Raw genomic sequence first — 16414 nt, 5'->3', positions numbered from 1 at the left:
TTGTTGTATTTCTAAAACTGACTACGTCGTTTAGCAACGAAACAAATGCACGCAGTTATAGATAATAAAATACATGACTTTTAACGCAAGGCTGACAAATATGTACATCAACATGTCATTTGCAACCGTTGTTATCCGAGTTTAATAATACATTTTTTGTCATTTCTTATGCTTAGCTAGATATGAAATATCGCGACCGCGATTCTCGTTTATGTGTTAGACGAAAAATATGTGTCCATGGAATGTGTTCATACTTGCTCCATGCTGTTTGTTTGGCCAATAGATTATTTATGTATTATGCTACGTGCATAAAGGTTGAAAACATATGGCAATGTTAGAAATCACATCTCTGGCATTTAATTTCTAGAGCTTTTTGCTGCTTATTTTTTACATAAACCTTAAAGACTGCTACCTTTATTCCTGAGAAACAAATACGCAATATGCAAAGAAACGCGACACAATTTCCAATTCTGAATATTTTGTATACTTAAACTACAAGAGGTGTTCGACATATATTTGATAAATACAAGAACACATATATGTTCACTGATCTGTGTTTTATTGTAAAATATATTCGATCTGAGACCACCAAAAGTAATGAATTATTTTTTGTAACCTTAAACAGCAAGTTATATAAATGTTTTTTTTTATCCAGTGACTTCCATGTATCCTTAATGTCAATTTCAAGTAACCTTAGAGATCTTTATAGTGCGCTTCTACAGTCACCTCTTCAAGATTCCATATACTAAAGGCTATTGGGTTTACGCATATAATATAATACATTCCACTGACTTTCTTTAGATCAGGCATAAGACCACAGTTATTTTTACTATATGTTCTATATAGACACTGGACACAATTGCAAATTTGCATGCATTACAACCCCCCTAAAATACCTGAACTCAACAGAACTACTCAAGACAAAAAAATTCCAGCCACAACAAACATTGGGTTGACCGGCTCTTTTTCCAACATTTTCAACAACATCACATGCTTATGAAGAATACCCTTTAGATGGCCGCAAACATGCAAAACTGGCCAAGTCAAAAAGTCATGGTATACATATTCTGACATTCTCATACTGTCAAATTGTACATGTACCTACTATATCATATCTCCTATATTCAATTATACCATTTATTGCAGGTCCTTCACTAAAAATCACCAATATTCACCATCAAACAGAGGAACTATTTTCCGCGTAAACACTTCCTTATTGTCAACATAGGGCAAATAACTGTCATCTTGTGCTTTCTACTATGTTAACTCTTTTGGAAACAGACTACGTATATTTCATTTTCTACGTAGCCAAATTACCAATGCCCATAATTCAAACCTAAAGGTTTTACAGAATCCAATTTCAAAATGTTTTATACAGTCTCCAAAAATTGCTTTTTGTAAGTTAAATTGTGTACAGTTGACCTGATGAGCCTTACGAACCCTATCAACAAACACGGCTTCAAGTGGAAAGAGAACGTTTTAACGTAATTTCTGTCACTATAAAAATGATGTGGCAAAACTGGCATATTTTCATCATAGTCTTATTACTGTATACATATGGTCAAGCTGGTTGTTATAGGTTCACGGTTGAGCGGACACAATAACATATTTTTCATGAAAAATAAAAGTAATTAATCTCAAGCAGCGTACTGCATTTGTTACATCCGGTGTACGTTTCATAACCGTGAATTCCTATTAATAAATAGGTTCGATATTTTTCTATAACTGAGGAGAATAAACTGTTTTAAAATCGATCGTAAAATATAGGTGACAGACCTTACAGACGGGAGGGTATCCTGAACTTGAAATTTTATGGATAAAGGTACACACAGGTAAGTTAATTAATATACATTCTTTTAAAATCGGAACTAGATGTAATCCTGTATAGAATAAAAGCAAAGATTAAAACTGGTTAATCAAATTTTATCTATTATGTCAAGATATTTAAGGCATAGAAAATGAATGAAATCTAAAGTGAAAACATTCATATTGAAACCGAAAGTAGAAGACGACACGTACACGCAGGTAAGTAAATGCGCATTGTTTTAAAATAAAATGTAAAATGGGTTTGGTGAAATACTGCATACTTAGAAAACAGCTAAGATTAGAAATTCATCTATAATAGTAAGGGTTTTAGTCTTCTTTTTACTAGCCTAGCAACCAATAATGTTTGTTTATATTTCATTCTTATTTTTGAGCTCTTGTAAAAGTACTACTCCCGCACGATAATTTAAACATGTTTATATTATTGTTTGATTGTTATGGTTGTCATGCATTGTTATACAAAAATATTTTCTGTATTGAAACATCATAATAATAAACATGTAATCGTTTATGCTATCGTGCTGGATTTTTAACTGTACAGTAGTAAATATAGCCATAATGATAATCTATTATTTAACACGTTGTTTTGCTGGTGGTATTATTTCGCTTATAAGTTATCAGTACATGTAGTTTAGTTTGTTTTACCTATTTTGTTTTATCTACACTAACAAGTCTTCTAACGCAGCAATTACATTTTATCATCTCGCAGCATTCTGGTTCCGAAGACAAAGTCAAGTTATGTAGTCATATAAATTATGTAGGTACTTTTTAAAGATGTCTTAAAATTTTAATTTGTAAATACTATTGCAAATAACTCGCTCGCATTCTTATGGAGTTCTCTAAACATTTGTTTCAAATTGCATACCTGAGGGTGACATGCGACATAATTATTTCGACATCAACCCCATTTAGGTCATTGTATTTCGAGAGGAGAGAATTTCATGTCAAGTAACGGTTGAAGGATGAATAAATATGAACATTTGCGTACGTATTTGTTAAAGAATTTCAATTATTTTGTTATCTTTAAATGTCAGATATTTCTTTTCACAGTAGTAACAGAAAGTCTATACTAAGTCTCGTAGATTTAAAAGCGTGAACAATGGTGTAGAATACTTCCTTTTCTCAAATACATTTCCCCAAAGGGATTTAATTTTCTTTCTAGCTTTCACAAAACAATATTGTTATTTTGCGCTTTTGATTAGCCTTTGTGATAGAATCGAACTTAGTACTTAAGAAATTGACATAAGTTTACGTGCTTTCGTTACATTTTTGTCTATCCCGCTTGCGGTGAGCTCGAGTTGCCACTTTCGGCGGTTCGGGGTATGTGCATGTGTGCATGCGTGCGTCCGTCCGGTTTTGTTCGGACCATAACTTTAACATGCATGAATACATTTCCCCAAAGGGTTTAATTTTCTTTCTAGTTTTCACAAAACAATATTGTTATTGTGCACTTTTGATTAGCCTTTGTGATAGAATCGAACTTAGTACTTAAGAAATTGACATAAGTTTATGTGCTTTCGTTATATTTTTGTCTATCCCGCTTGCGGTGAGCTCGAGTTGCCACTTTCGGCGGTTCGGGGTATGTGCATGTGTGCATGCGTGCGTCCGTCCGGTTTTGTTCGGACCATAACTTTAACATGCATGAATCAATCTTGTTTATTTTGGCACGAATGTTAATCTTAATGAGAAGGGGTGTAATGCGCAAATCCCATATTCCTATCTCATAGGTCAAGGTCACAGTCGGAGGTCAAACGTCAAATTGAAGTTTGTCCGGAGCATTTCTTCTTAATGCATGATTGGATTTTTATGTAACTTAGTAAGAATGTTCACCATTATAAGACGGACTGCCATGCGCAGGACCTAGGTCCCTAGGTCTAATGTCAAGGTCACATTTAGAGGTCAAAAGTCAGACACAAGAATGACTTTGTCCGGAGCATTTCTTTTCCATGCATAGAGGGATTTTGATGTAACTTGGCACAATTGTTCACCATCATGAAATGGAGTGTCATGCGCAAGAACATAGAATTACTTTCCTTCCTACTATAAATAGCTAATATTGTAACTTTTCGATTAATGGTTGTAGGGAAAAATTAAGACCACTTTTCTGTAGCACAACATGCATGTTACATCTACTGGCAACAATTTTTGTGTGGACTTAGAGTGATGTGTGCAACTCATAGTCCTTATGACAGCTGGCGGACTCGACATGTTGCCCATGGGCATCTTGTTACAATAGGGTTTGGTCGTTATTGTGTAACTACATAACGGCGAAAAGTTATTTTCTTGAAATTTCTGACAATATTATTATCTACACGTATGTCAAATTCAAAAATGTACAGGTAACATTTAAGGTATTGGCGAAACCTAAGTTGACATTAAAAACGTACTGACTGAACAAGGAGAAAACTATCCATCGGCACCCCTGTCATGTAAAAGCACGATGACGTGTAAAACTTAACTTTAGACGGCAAATCAAGTTAAGAAAAATAAAGGGGTAGTTTTAGGAATTCTTTCAAATCAAGTGGCACCGAGAATTCGTTTCTTTAATATGACACGTGTTGAGGACTGTGAAATGTTAACTTCAGAGTGTTTTGTAAAACTGATGATAGTAAATATCAATTCGTGCAGTGTTGTGAAGATAAATGGTCAATTTTTGTAGAACATTATTCTGTTGTTCGAATTTTTTGTTAATCGAGTTGATCGAAATAAAAAAAATAAACGTGGTTGAACAAATAGTCGTTTTCGTGAAATTAGTGTTTTATCGGCCCTTTGATAGTATATAGAATATAGAACATGCAGTAAATATATACATTGTATTTACTTATACGTTTGTTTTAATTTTACAGAAATTTACCATGACATTGGCAAATAAAGGTATACATATCATAGTCGAAGACAGTAAACACTGTACCCCATGCAAGAAAGCGGAGAAGAAAGTTGCTTCGTTTTACTACTGCACTGACTGTGAGGCGTACTACTGTGAACCTTGTTTCGAGTTCCATACCCGAATACCTCTTCTGGAGAAACATATAGTGCTAAAGGGAACAGACATCGATGTTTGGGCAAGCCTACCTTATAAATGCAAGGCACATGACAAAAACTACGAATTCTTCTGTGGGGAACATGAATCACTCTGTTGTCATATTTGTGTGTCGTTACAACACCGGTTAGTTTATTATTGTCTTAAACATGAGAAGTGGTTAAGGTTGTGACATTAAATCACTTGCCACTCACTAATGTGGGCCCATGTCTCACGTTCGGTATATGAGAAAGCCAATATGGCTTATGGAAAGTCAGTGGTTCTACCAAGTTAGATGCCCGTGATAAAATAATGCCTGGATGGGCACATGTGGTCTTCCTCCGTCATGAAAATCTGCAGAGTCGCCGTATGATCTAAAACTTTGTTGGTATGACGTTAAACCCAACAAAACAATAAAAGAAACTTAAAGAAAACGTTTCTTTGTATGTACCCACAATTCAGCTGATTTCAACGCATTTCGGTATGCTGTGCAGACTTAAGATGCAGGAAAAACCCGAATGAATCAATAATCATCTTCGTAGCCAGTAAAATAATTAAATGTGAGCAAGTATATGCTGTTTGAGTAAGTTTTAAATTCAGACATTTTCTGGTGCAGAATCAACAAATTTGTACTCTTATTCAGTAGTTGTTTGCGACTTTACATTCATAAAGCATGAACAATGTGAATTTATTTCTTTAATATGACGGCACACTTTATTACTTACTATACTCGTAGATGTGATATAATGAAATTATCCTGCATGCATAAGAACAGGTAAATTCCAAAATGCTTATGATTTCTTGTGGTGTAGGCGCTAACAGAATACTTGCAGAGAGCCAATCCGTCAGCGTCCTAATTCTGCCATTTATCTGTGGAATATCGAGAAACCTATGATACTTATCTTACGACCGTATAATACGTTTTTGAACATCGGCATGGACAAACTATTTGATGTACAATAAAATGTATTTTCAGATCTTGTACTGACATGGAGTACATTCCCGAGAAAGCTAAAAACATCTGCACAAAATCAGAATTCAGAGAAATGAAACAGAATACAGAACAAGAAATGAAAGAAATAAAACAGTTTAAAAGTAGATTTCAGAATAAGACTGAAATGTCTAGACAATCAAAAGAAACATTTATCAAATCTCTTAAAGAACAAAGGGCATTGATTAATGGTTTATTTGACTCTCTGGAGAAAATTACTCTAGACTATATGGATAAAAAGTTAAAAAACAACAATATATACATTAATCAAGCAAATACAGAAATTACCATTCATGAGCACGAGCTTTCCCGTTTGAAGCAACAGCTGGATTCGGCGAGTTCGGAGAAAGAAGTTCTTGTTTTTATATGCTTGAAAAGAGGCGAAAACCTTTTAGCCGATATGAAGCAGAAGCTCTCCAAACTGGATGCATCAACATGTAAAGATGATTTTCAGCTCGTGATACATCCTGAAATCGAGCGTTTTGTACAAAATCTCCCTGATCTGGGTTGCCTTCAAGATGAACAGACAAGACAAGACGCAGCATCAGATACATATCCAAAGGTGTTTTTAAGTTATATAATTTTATATATATAAATGTTTCTTCTTGTAATAATTCCATGTGCATCTACACTAGCCCGAGTCCTGAAATACTTTATAAAATTAAGTTTGTTTTCATTTTTAGTTTGTTTATCAGCGTAAATTTATTTATGTCCTCAAGTTTAAAATAGTTGTACGTAGTAAATTAAAAAATGCAATTAAACAGCTTTAATTGATTTATGGTTGTTCTGAAATCAAATGTATTTCCCTGGTAAGGTGGAATTTATATCGTTTTTACTTACAGCCATATATTATGTGTATTTTAAAACGACTAAATTCTGTCGGCATAACAAGATGCAGACATAAGTTCTTAGATTAAGAAGAACAATCGGTACATTATAAAATTATTAGCTTTATAAATATAATTGTCTATTTGCAGAAGATTTGCCTCATCTGTGGTCGCCAAGTGGACAGGAAATGCCATTACTGCTCTTGACAAATGGAAGTTTCTTAATGGAATATATGAAGTAAAATGCATTCAGTTATGTTAATGATGAGTAACAATATGTCGCATAATCACTTACCTGTTTGAATAATTATGATAGTTATTTATACAAATACATTGATGGAAATCAGTTTCTGGGAGGTAATGGTTCGTTTCGGTATGTGTTGTGATAGTAACCAATTCATGTCATTCAGAATTCAAATACTATCAGTAATTTTTTGTGAATGCTTCACTAAATGCAAACTTTGTTATGCCACAAATGTTACCAGATGAAGTTATAACTGAAACATTGTTGAAAAAAATACGTTAAACCCAAACATACTACAAACAGAAACACTAATATAACAATATTAAATCATGCTATGACATACAGAAAGTCAACAATATACTTGGGGCCTCCGTGGCCGAGTGGTTACGGTCGCTGACTTCAAATCACTTGCCCCTCATCGATGTGGGTTCGAGCCTCACTCGGGGCGTTGAATTCTTCATGTGAGGAAGCCATCCAGCTGGCTTACGGAAGGTCGGTGGTTCTACCCAGGTGCCCGCTCGTGATGAAATAATGCACGGAGGGGCACCTGGGGTCTTCCTCCACCATTAAAGCTGGAAAGTCGCCATATGACCTATCATGTGTCGGTGCGACGTTAAATCCAACAACAACACTATACTTATTGTCGCAAAAGAACACCGATTGTTATATATAAATATGTATATTTTGAATAGTTTATTATTATTAGTGATTTTCAGCTTACTTCGACGCGTACTTCGGACCACGTATTGCGGACTTACTGCAGGGGTTTTCTCAAACTGTATATGAGGAAGCTATGCATAACTGAACAGTTGCATATTTAGCATTCGGTTCTAATGCCGTAATACTGTTTCCGTTTAAAATATCTGAGAAAAGACAGCTTTAAAATTTATTAATATCCGTTTTATTGTATATGAATTACCGATATATTTTGTATTATAAACATTCTTAACAGTGTGGGCGCATTTTAAAAAGAAATTCAACCTTTTACCTTTTATATTGCTTTTTGATTAATATATCTATTCAAATCTTTCTACTACCGTATTTATGAACAAGGAGCTAGAGTATCTGTATCGCAAACTTGTTCTTTATTATTTGAAGTGCTGCAACTTATTTATATGCTTGCTGTAAATTTCGTGAGGTTCTAGCCAGTATTCGCTAGCAGTGAAAACGGCTGTTGATTCAACGATCAACATACCCTATAATCCAGGATTTGAACCAAAGACCTCCTGGTATGGAAACAGACCATCTTCCCCTGCGCCGCAAGATGTTCACCCGACCCCTATGCGTAGGGGATCACAACAAGATATGTTACAAGATATTGCTTAACACGTGGTATTATGCATTCTTAACCATTTCAAAACCTACAAATTCAGTTTTATACGATACTGAATTCATTTAGTTTTCCGTTGACCCTATCATGATATACATGATGGCTACATTATGAATTTTTAAACCAATATAGACCTTGATTTTTCATGAGTTTAAATCTTTGTTCAAGTTCCATGAAGCCAATTATCTACACATACCATATATGCATGTGATCGACTAAAACGGCTTAGTCAATAATGATAAAAGGCTAGTCTCGACTTCTAAGGTGGTTTTATGAAATGACCACACAGAAATGCTCAAATGGCGTCATTGGAGTTGACTTAGTCAAAAATATAATTTTGTTGACAATTCTATGCATTTACTGGCCATAAAACATTTTTGGAATATGATCGGAATTTTGACCTTGGACGCTTCTAAGGCCCTTTCTTCGCAAAACAATTTTCGGTCTCAGCTGAGTTTTAGATTGAAATGTTGACAGCTAGTTTTAATGGTACTTAAAGATCAAATTCCAGTTGAGACTGACAATCCTTTCTGAATAGTTACTTGAAAATAGTCATGAATTTAAAACTTAAATTTTAACATGCAATTTTGATATCACTGACATTGTTTCATTATCAAACTCAGCTGAGACTTAAACATGTTAAAATGTTTTGAAAACGGAAGTCAGGAATTCAGTCTTGGCGTGATCTTAGTCATCAACGTTGAGCCTGTCTTGATCATTTTTCAAAATCTGATATCAGATTATGTTAATACTAAGTGGATACTCTTCTTTTTTATTAACAAAACAGGCTGATACATAACTAATTCAGGATGTTGTCGCTAAATTATGGTAATATATCGGATCTCGTTTCGACGGGGATGAAAGATGATGTATGAGAGCTTCCCGTATGTTTTGACAAAGTGTTGAACTAAAATATTCAAGATATTTCATTAGAACTTCCCATGACTTTATGTAACATTTTACAGTTATCAAAATTAATGAAAAATAATGAATTTTTCCGAACAGAAGTCTACGAGCACACAGTATTATACTATGCAACACAAATTAAACGGACGTTCGTTTTATTCAGAATGTTTATTTTTTTCACAATAATATTTTGTACTGCTATTTTTTTGTTGTTATCTTGTTGCTAGGAAATACAATTCTAGGAATCGTATGGACAGTGACAAATTAAAGCCAAGCTGTTTTTCATAGGAATCGCGGTTATCTTCAAATCCATGTTTCATGCTGCACTTTTTTAAAGCATGAACATATTAAGGTGAAGTATTATCGTTGTACTGTGGGTCCGAAGTCGTTCGAGTCGCGCGGATGAAATGTTTCAATATCAAAAAATGTTTAAGCATACGGTATTTGAAGAAACTGTTAAAGGCAAGTAAAATGCGACAGAGTATTTAGCGGAATCTAGAGGCATCCTACATGTTGACATTTATGTAGCCGAATCGTTTAAATATGACATGAACTAAAAAATAATAGAATATGACATCTAAAAATTGCGATTACATGTGTTAAATGTAGCCTGATCACTATCCATATATTTTCAAACATATGTATTTTATTAGTAGATAATTACATCACAATACACTAAATTCTACAATGAAGGCAAAAGTAATTACACATATAGGTAAAAGAAATATATATACCATAGGTATGTATTTTTCTTGCGAACTTTGAATATTTTGAGAAAGCCCCTACTGTAAGTGCGCAGTCCGTTGTCCGCAGTCCGCGACGAAGTAAGTTGAAAATCTCTATTAGGAAATAATTATAACCAAAATGTTTCACTTTACATGTATTTAACGACTGTTTTACAAATACAAGGTATGGAGCAAAATTTGGTATTTATTAATTTTGTTTTCAAAGAAGCATACCAAATGAGTCTGCAAAATCTGTTTGAAGACAAATTCTAATCACGTGTGCATATATCTGTCTAAAATTTGTCCAGAAGGCCAGGAATCATGAAAAAGAATACGAACTCATACGTAAACTTTGTTATTCGTTTTTTTACATATACTTAGTGATAGAACAAACTTCAGGTGATATGTAGTTCTATTTTCAGACGTAACGCTGATGATCATTCACTCTAGGATAAGGCTGTTAAACGCCTGATATCATAAATATAGAAAGCTAAGCTGTGCACAATAAAAGTATGTTGTTTCAGAAAAGCAGCTATAAATGAGCAGAAGTAGTTTATAAAAGCGCTAATATGAAGTGACGTTGAATGAATGCATTTGAGTCTAACACTCCGATTGTTATCCTTCGTCTGTATGGCTTCACAACTTTGATCGATCATGGAGGAAGACCCAAGGTGCCCCTCTGTGCATTTTTTTTTTCATTACGAGCGGGCACTTTGGTAGGAACACCGATTCCCAAACAAGCTGGATGGCTTCCTTACATGAAGAATTAAAACCCCGAGTTAGGTTCGGACCCCCAACGATGAGGGTCAAGTGATTTGAAGTCATTTGACAATGGAGTCCCCTGCCATTATATTTTTCCGTTACATTAAATTTTCCGTTACATTTGTCGAAGGCAACAGTGAATTAAATAATAAATTCCTCAGGCAGTAACAGACATTTGATCAAATAAGTTTTGTGAATATATTTTGATATATTGCGTAAGTATGCATCGTCAAGAATATAGTCACATCCCACGGAACATTACTTCAAACGATTTTATACATATATGTCATCGGTGTTTCAACTTCATGACAAGAAATCATCATATTGACTTCTATTATTTTTCTATCATTCCAATTGATTTGAAAATAAATGGTATTTCATTTGCAATATTGAGGTGTGTTATAATTATTGTATTTGAGAGAATGCACATGAGAACAATTTAACATGCTATTAGTTGTACATTTAATTATTTTGTTATTGGTTAACTCGGTTTATTGCCATACGCTCCCAGTACAAAAGCCAATAATCTTTAAACGAAACAACGGAAAACCGTCATTGGTTTTTATAGAAGATGAATACAAATATATTATAATAGGAAACCAGTGCTTAAAGAAACGTTTGTTCAGTGTGCAATCTGAGGACTGTTAGCGCAGTATACATATGTAGGAAAAAGATACAAGAAAACATATCGCCGAAAATCATAGAAAATTTAGAAAATAAATATGACAGACGGCACTGCAAAAGGAGTGTTTACTTACAGCTTCAATACATTTGCAATCATTGGAATTACAATCTCGATAATTGTATGGAAAGTCGGAAAGAAAAGCAAACTTGCTACATGTGCAACATATATGATAAGTTTAGCTTTAAGCGATTTGTTTTCCATTGTTGTTAATAGCATCGCGCAAATCATAGGGGGCGGTTGTTCCTTAGAGGACACCGAAATGGCATCCAGAGTAATCCAAAAAGACGTGGCGTAATTATATCCTGCCTCATTGTATTCTTTTCCTTAGCACTGAACGCAGGGGAAGTGATTGTTCCCAAAATAAAACTCATCAAGTACGACAATGAAACAATACCTGTGTGCACCGGCACTAAAGAAATTGACATTATACGCGCAGTTTCTTATGGATTGGTGACTGCATTTATTCCTCTGTTTTCTTTAACAACATGTAGCATTATCACTCTAGTGAAAGTTTGTCGAAGAAAGAATAATGGTACAAATAATTGTTCTCGACAACAAAATGTTAAAAATATAACAACAATTGTTTTAAGCGTTAGTGCTTTACACTGTATTTCAAGCTCTCCAATTGCTATTTATACAATATGTTGGAGATTCTTCAGCTTGAATATGAATGAGAACATTTTGTATTTTCTATCGATTTTCTATCAGTTAAGTTCTGGACTAAACTTTATCTTGTATTTCCTGTTAAGCACAGACTTTAGACAAGATACGAAAGATTTATGTAGGACAATGTATCTTTTTTGTCGATCAAAATGTCAAAGACAGACAGACCAAGCTGGGCTGGACCTCAGAAGATTTTAGAAGACAGCATTTTGGTGATTCAAACCTGGCTACATAAGGGATTAACTTAAATTAGCACTTTGTTTTTAAATAAAATGAAATGCGAAGAAATTTGGATTTAATGAAGAATATTTACATTACGATTGGATCGCACGAGGAGCGCAAGTTTTATAAAATTTACGAGGCAACGCTAGTGCTATAGCAGTCACTTTATAACATACTTCGAACTGTATTTTTGTTAATACTATTTAAGGTTTTGTAATGTACGTTTTCTATTTCGATTAAAGAAATTTTCTGTCTGATTCTGTGACCGTATTGTAATACAATTAGTGAAAAAGGTAAACGCCTTTGATAGACCGTGTGTAGTCGTCGGAAGTTCCCGCTTGAAACAACTTATTTCCAGTTGAGTCTATTACAATGTGTCATATTCACGTGCTCAGCAATCAAGTCTAGGTCAATGCTCTTTAAAGTAAATCTCCCAGTCCAGTACTGAACATTATTATTTGACATATCAGCCGCTACCGGAAATCGAAAATTGATAAATCAACCAGTACGAAACAGACGGCGTATACAAAATTATTCTATACAGAAACTCAAAGTGCATAGCAGTGCTCTCTTTGATACAAGGAACATTTTATTGTATTTTGTTTTATTTGTAGAAATTATATAATATTGCAGTTTCTATAAATGTACACACGGGATGACATATATAACGTAGGAATATTTTCATTTCCGTAGTCGCGTCCAGGATTTATTCTATGTTATCTGGATAAATGACGTAACGCCATGACGTCCGCTTCATCAAACGTAACGGCAGAACAAATCTAGGCCGTACATTTTCTAAAGTGACTCATATTTATTTCTTTGAAACCTAATGCCTCGCAAACTGTGTTACAATTGTTGTTGATGTTCTTGTTAAAGTATCCTTTGTTGTGAACGTATTCGCATTTGAAAAGAATGTTGTAAAATATACATTGTAATATATAATGTAAAAAAATGCCTCCAAAACAAACATAGAATTCAGCAACATGGAATGGCAGCATTCCCAAAACTGGGCGATACGATAATCGAACAGGTTGACAATCGATTAAGCTCTGTAGTTCAGTTGAAGGCATGGCTAATGTACTGTTAAACTTGAGTTTATATGATGTCTTGACAAATAAATTATTCACTAACAGGTACACATGTATTAAATCTGCGCAGCTTAAAAACCATAATTTATGTAAACTAGCATAGATACGCTCAAAATAGACAATGTCATGCGATTATGTTTTACAAAACGATTGTCTTTTCTTTGTAATCTTTCTTTTCTTTCATTTTATTTCTAATACAGTCCTTGCAATAAACATGTACGTGTTTATGTCCTTTGCAAAACGGCTGCCAAAAAGATCAGTTTCCATCACATTGGAATTGATTGAATTTTAAGCCATTTATTTAATAGTAGGTAGTGTAGTTTAGGAACAGAGGATACCGGATGGAGCCCTTTTCATATTGAATTTATAGCTTTTTGTGAAAATTTTAGACAGAAAGGACAAAAGTATCAAATTTGAACAAAGGTACTTTTGGGGAAATACAACACTTTTGGCTGTAAAGGTCAATATCATAGCCCTTTGGAATTTCATCTTAAGAACATTCAAAATTTATTAAAAGTTATTAATGCAAAAAATATGTATACACAATATGTTTTAAGCTACTTAAAGGCCATGATAACTTTGTTTATAATGTGACTGTTGCATTTGTTGTTATGAACATAAACTATAGCTGTATAAATCCTATTACTGAAGTTTTTTAATTACTTCCCTCTATGTTTCTGGTTAAATAAATGCAAGTGCAGTATTGAAAGAAGTGATTTTCCGACCATTTAATTATGCATACTCACTATGTAAAGAGCTGCTTTATCGCGTTTTAACATAACATCTAAAGTCTTTATAGGACTTTTAAAAAAGCAAAATTGACATAAACAGACATGATAAATATTCTGTTGATATTTACTTTAGGCATGTTGAACAACTGTTAACTGTTGTCAACGTTTCCTTTACCTCTTTTCAAAATGATGTTTGATACAAATTTCTTCTTATATTGTGTAGAAGCATCATTTGCGTTTCCTGCTTACCTATATCATTTAAACAATATGTCATCAGACGACAAAGCTTTTAACTATCTAATTGCTATTCTAACCTTTTATACTTATTCATATTTGGGGTTATTTCGAGGTCAGAGTTAGGCAAAGGGTAAGGTCACTTTTTTAGTATTAATTACTGCAAATTATTCATTAATCATCAATGTAATGATAAAATAGTTTTGAATTTAATGCCGTTTTACAACAGTATTTCAGTTATGCAACGGTAGGCAGTTAACCTAACCAGTCGTCCTGGATTCTGAACCAGTGCAAACCTGTTTTCCGCAAGTTACTGACAACTATGCAATTGTGCAGACAGTTTCTACATTTCTTATTCAATGATTGATCTTGGTCATCATTTTCACGGTAGCATAAATATGAGAAAGTGTGCAGAAGTTGTATCAAATCTAAACAAAGCATATGATGATGCCGATACTTATTTTGAATGATTTTGCATTAATATGATCTATTATAATACGAAATACGAGACCCTCGTATATCTATGCAGTCTATCCTTGAGAAATTCTTTTAACAGTATTGGCAAATTTTCGCTCTAGCTTATTATCCATGTCAAAGAAAAATCTTTGGAATATGAAAGAAATGTTATGGATATATTTTATTTGGTTATATGTAGTTTGCAGTTTTCCTTCTTAAAATTTTGCAAGTACATGAAATTAATTGTTTGCATAAGAATGTTGAGAAAGTTCATGCAAATTGTGAAATTGTATCTGTAAAAAGTAAAATAAAGACATAATAAAATGACGATATCTTAGAAGTAGCTTTGAAATAAATACTGCTTGCGCTATCAAAAGATTGGATCAAACAAATTTCAACTATAGAACCTTATTGCACAAACTAATTATTACATGCACATTTTAGTAGCTGCCTAGGATAAGCGTCTTCAATACTACTAATTAACATTACTTTGTCAAAAGGTGATATTTTTTCTGCTAAATAAATGCAACAATCCGTGAGGATGAATAACTGATAATGACCCTATTTATCATTCATATATAATGAATCAAAATTTAAATGCATATTTCGTAACGGTGTCCTCATGTTCTATAGTATAATTTTATTCCTAACCTAATGTGGCACCCTATATATATGATACATATTCCTCTTTAATAGCTTAATGTAAATAGTTACCTTATGTAACATTACTCTGATGTGCGTCCCCGATTTCTAAACTGTGATCCATCCTCAGCTTTTTTAGTGTATATTACCTTTTTAAAGTAATATTTTGTATAGCCTGGCTCCGAGGATGCGTCCTTAATTTCTATAGTGTATATTCTTCTTCCATACAGGTTTATATATAACCTGACTCTGAGGTACGTGGACTACTTTTATAGTCGAACGCCCTCTTTAGTAGTGACTTAATGTATAACTTCACTCTGATGTGCGTCTAAAGCATTCATAGAATATAACCCTCTTAAAAAGGCTTAATTTATAACCTGATTCGGAGGTGCGTCCGTAGCTTTTATTTATTTATTCTATTTTATTAGGTTTAACGTCACACCGACACAATTATATGTCATATGGCGACTTTCCAGCTTTAATAGTGGAGGAAGACCCAGGTGCCCATTCGTGAAGGGCACCTGGATAGAACCACCGAACTCCCAATAGCCAGTTGGTTGGCTCCTAACATGGGGAATTCAACGCACCTACATTAATGAAAGGCAGATGATTTGAAGTCAGCGACTTTAACCACTCGGCCAAGGAGACCCGTTTGTAGCTTTTATGGTGTATAGACTTCTTTAGTGACACAATATATAAACTTACCCTTACTAATACCGGCATAATATTTAACCGCACTTTTGCACTTTGAGGTGCGTCCACATTTTTTATAGAAATTAGTTTTCTTAGAAAAGGCCTTATGTATAAGCTGACTCTGAGATGCGTCCTCAAATTTCCAAGTATTTATTTCTCTTTAACAGAGGCATCATGTATCCAAAAATAGTCTAATCTTAATCGAGGGTCTGTTTATCAATCTCCTAACTTCGCGCTTTAAATGCGTCCATCGAGTAACTGCAAGATGCGTCTGCTTAAATCTACCATACGTTAACTTCCTTGTTTGCCACTCCAAGAAAAAACTGTGCTTACCCATAATGCCTCGAGCGAATAATACAGGTCAATGCGTGA

The 16414-nt window shown here is 33.9% G+C and overlaps 1 protein-coding gene across 2 annotated transcripts; it reads left to right on the top strand.

Annotated features, from left to right (window-relative positions):
• Positions 1–1677: 1677 nt before the first annotated feature.
• On the top strand, positions 1678–11015 carry LOC123540623 (uncharacterized). 2 transcript variants are annotated; one of them, XM_045325834.2, is made up of 5 exons: positions 1697–1832; positions 2737–2808; positions 4671–4990; positions 5820–6396; positions 6812–11015. In XM_045325834.2, the coding sequence occupies exons 2-5, from the start codon at positions 2797–2799 to the stop codon at positions 6866–6868; spliced, it is 966 nt and encodes a 321-aa protein (XP_045181769.2). In that variant the 5' UTR covers positions 1697–1832; positions 2737–2796; the 3' UTR covers positions 6869–11015. The 2 variants fall into 2 exon arrangements, with proteins under 2 accessions (XP_045181778.2, XP_045181769.2); XM_045325843.2 differs by lacking the exon at positions 2737–2808 and having other exon boundaries at positions 1678–1832; positions 6812–10210.
• Positions 11016–16414: the final 5399 nt, after the last annotated feature.

The sequence above is a fragment of the Mercenaria mercenaria genome, chromosome 1 (genome assembly GCF_021730395.1).
Source record: "Mercenaria mercenaria strain notata chromosome 1, MADL_Memer_1, whole genome shotgun sequence".
Lineage (NCBI taxonomy): Eukaryota > Metazoa > Mollusca > Bivalvia > Venerida > Veneridae > Mercenaria > Mercenaria mercenaria.
This window is presented reverse-complemented; position numbering and strand designations above follow the sequence as displayed.

Coding starts and splice junctions, on each gene's coding strand:
- LOC123540623 (XM_045325834.2), top strand. Junction 4,991..5,819: donor TGTGTGTCGTTACAACACCG/GTTAGTTTATTA, acceptor ATGTATTTTCAG/ATCTTGTACTGACATGGAGT. Junction 6,397..6,811: donor CATCAGATACATATCCAAAG/GTGTTTTTAAGT, acceptor GTCTATTTGCAG/AAGATTTGCCTCATCTGTGG.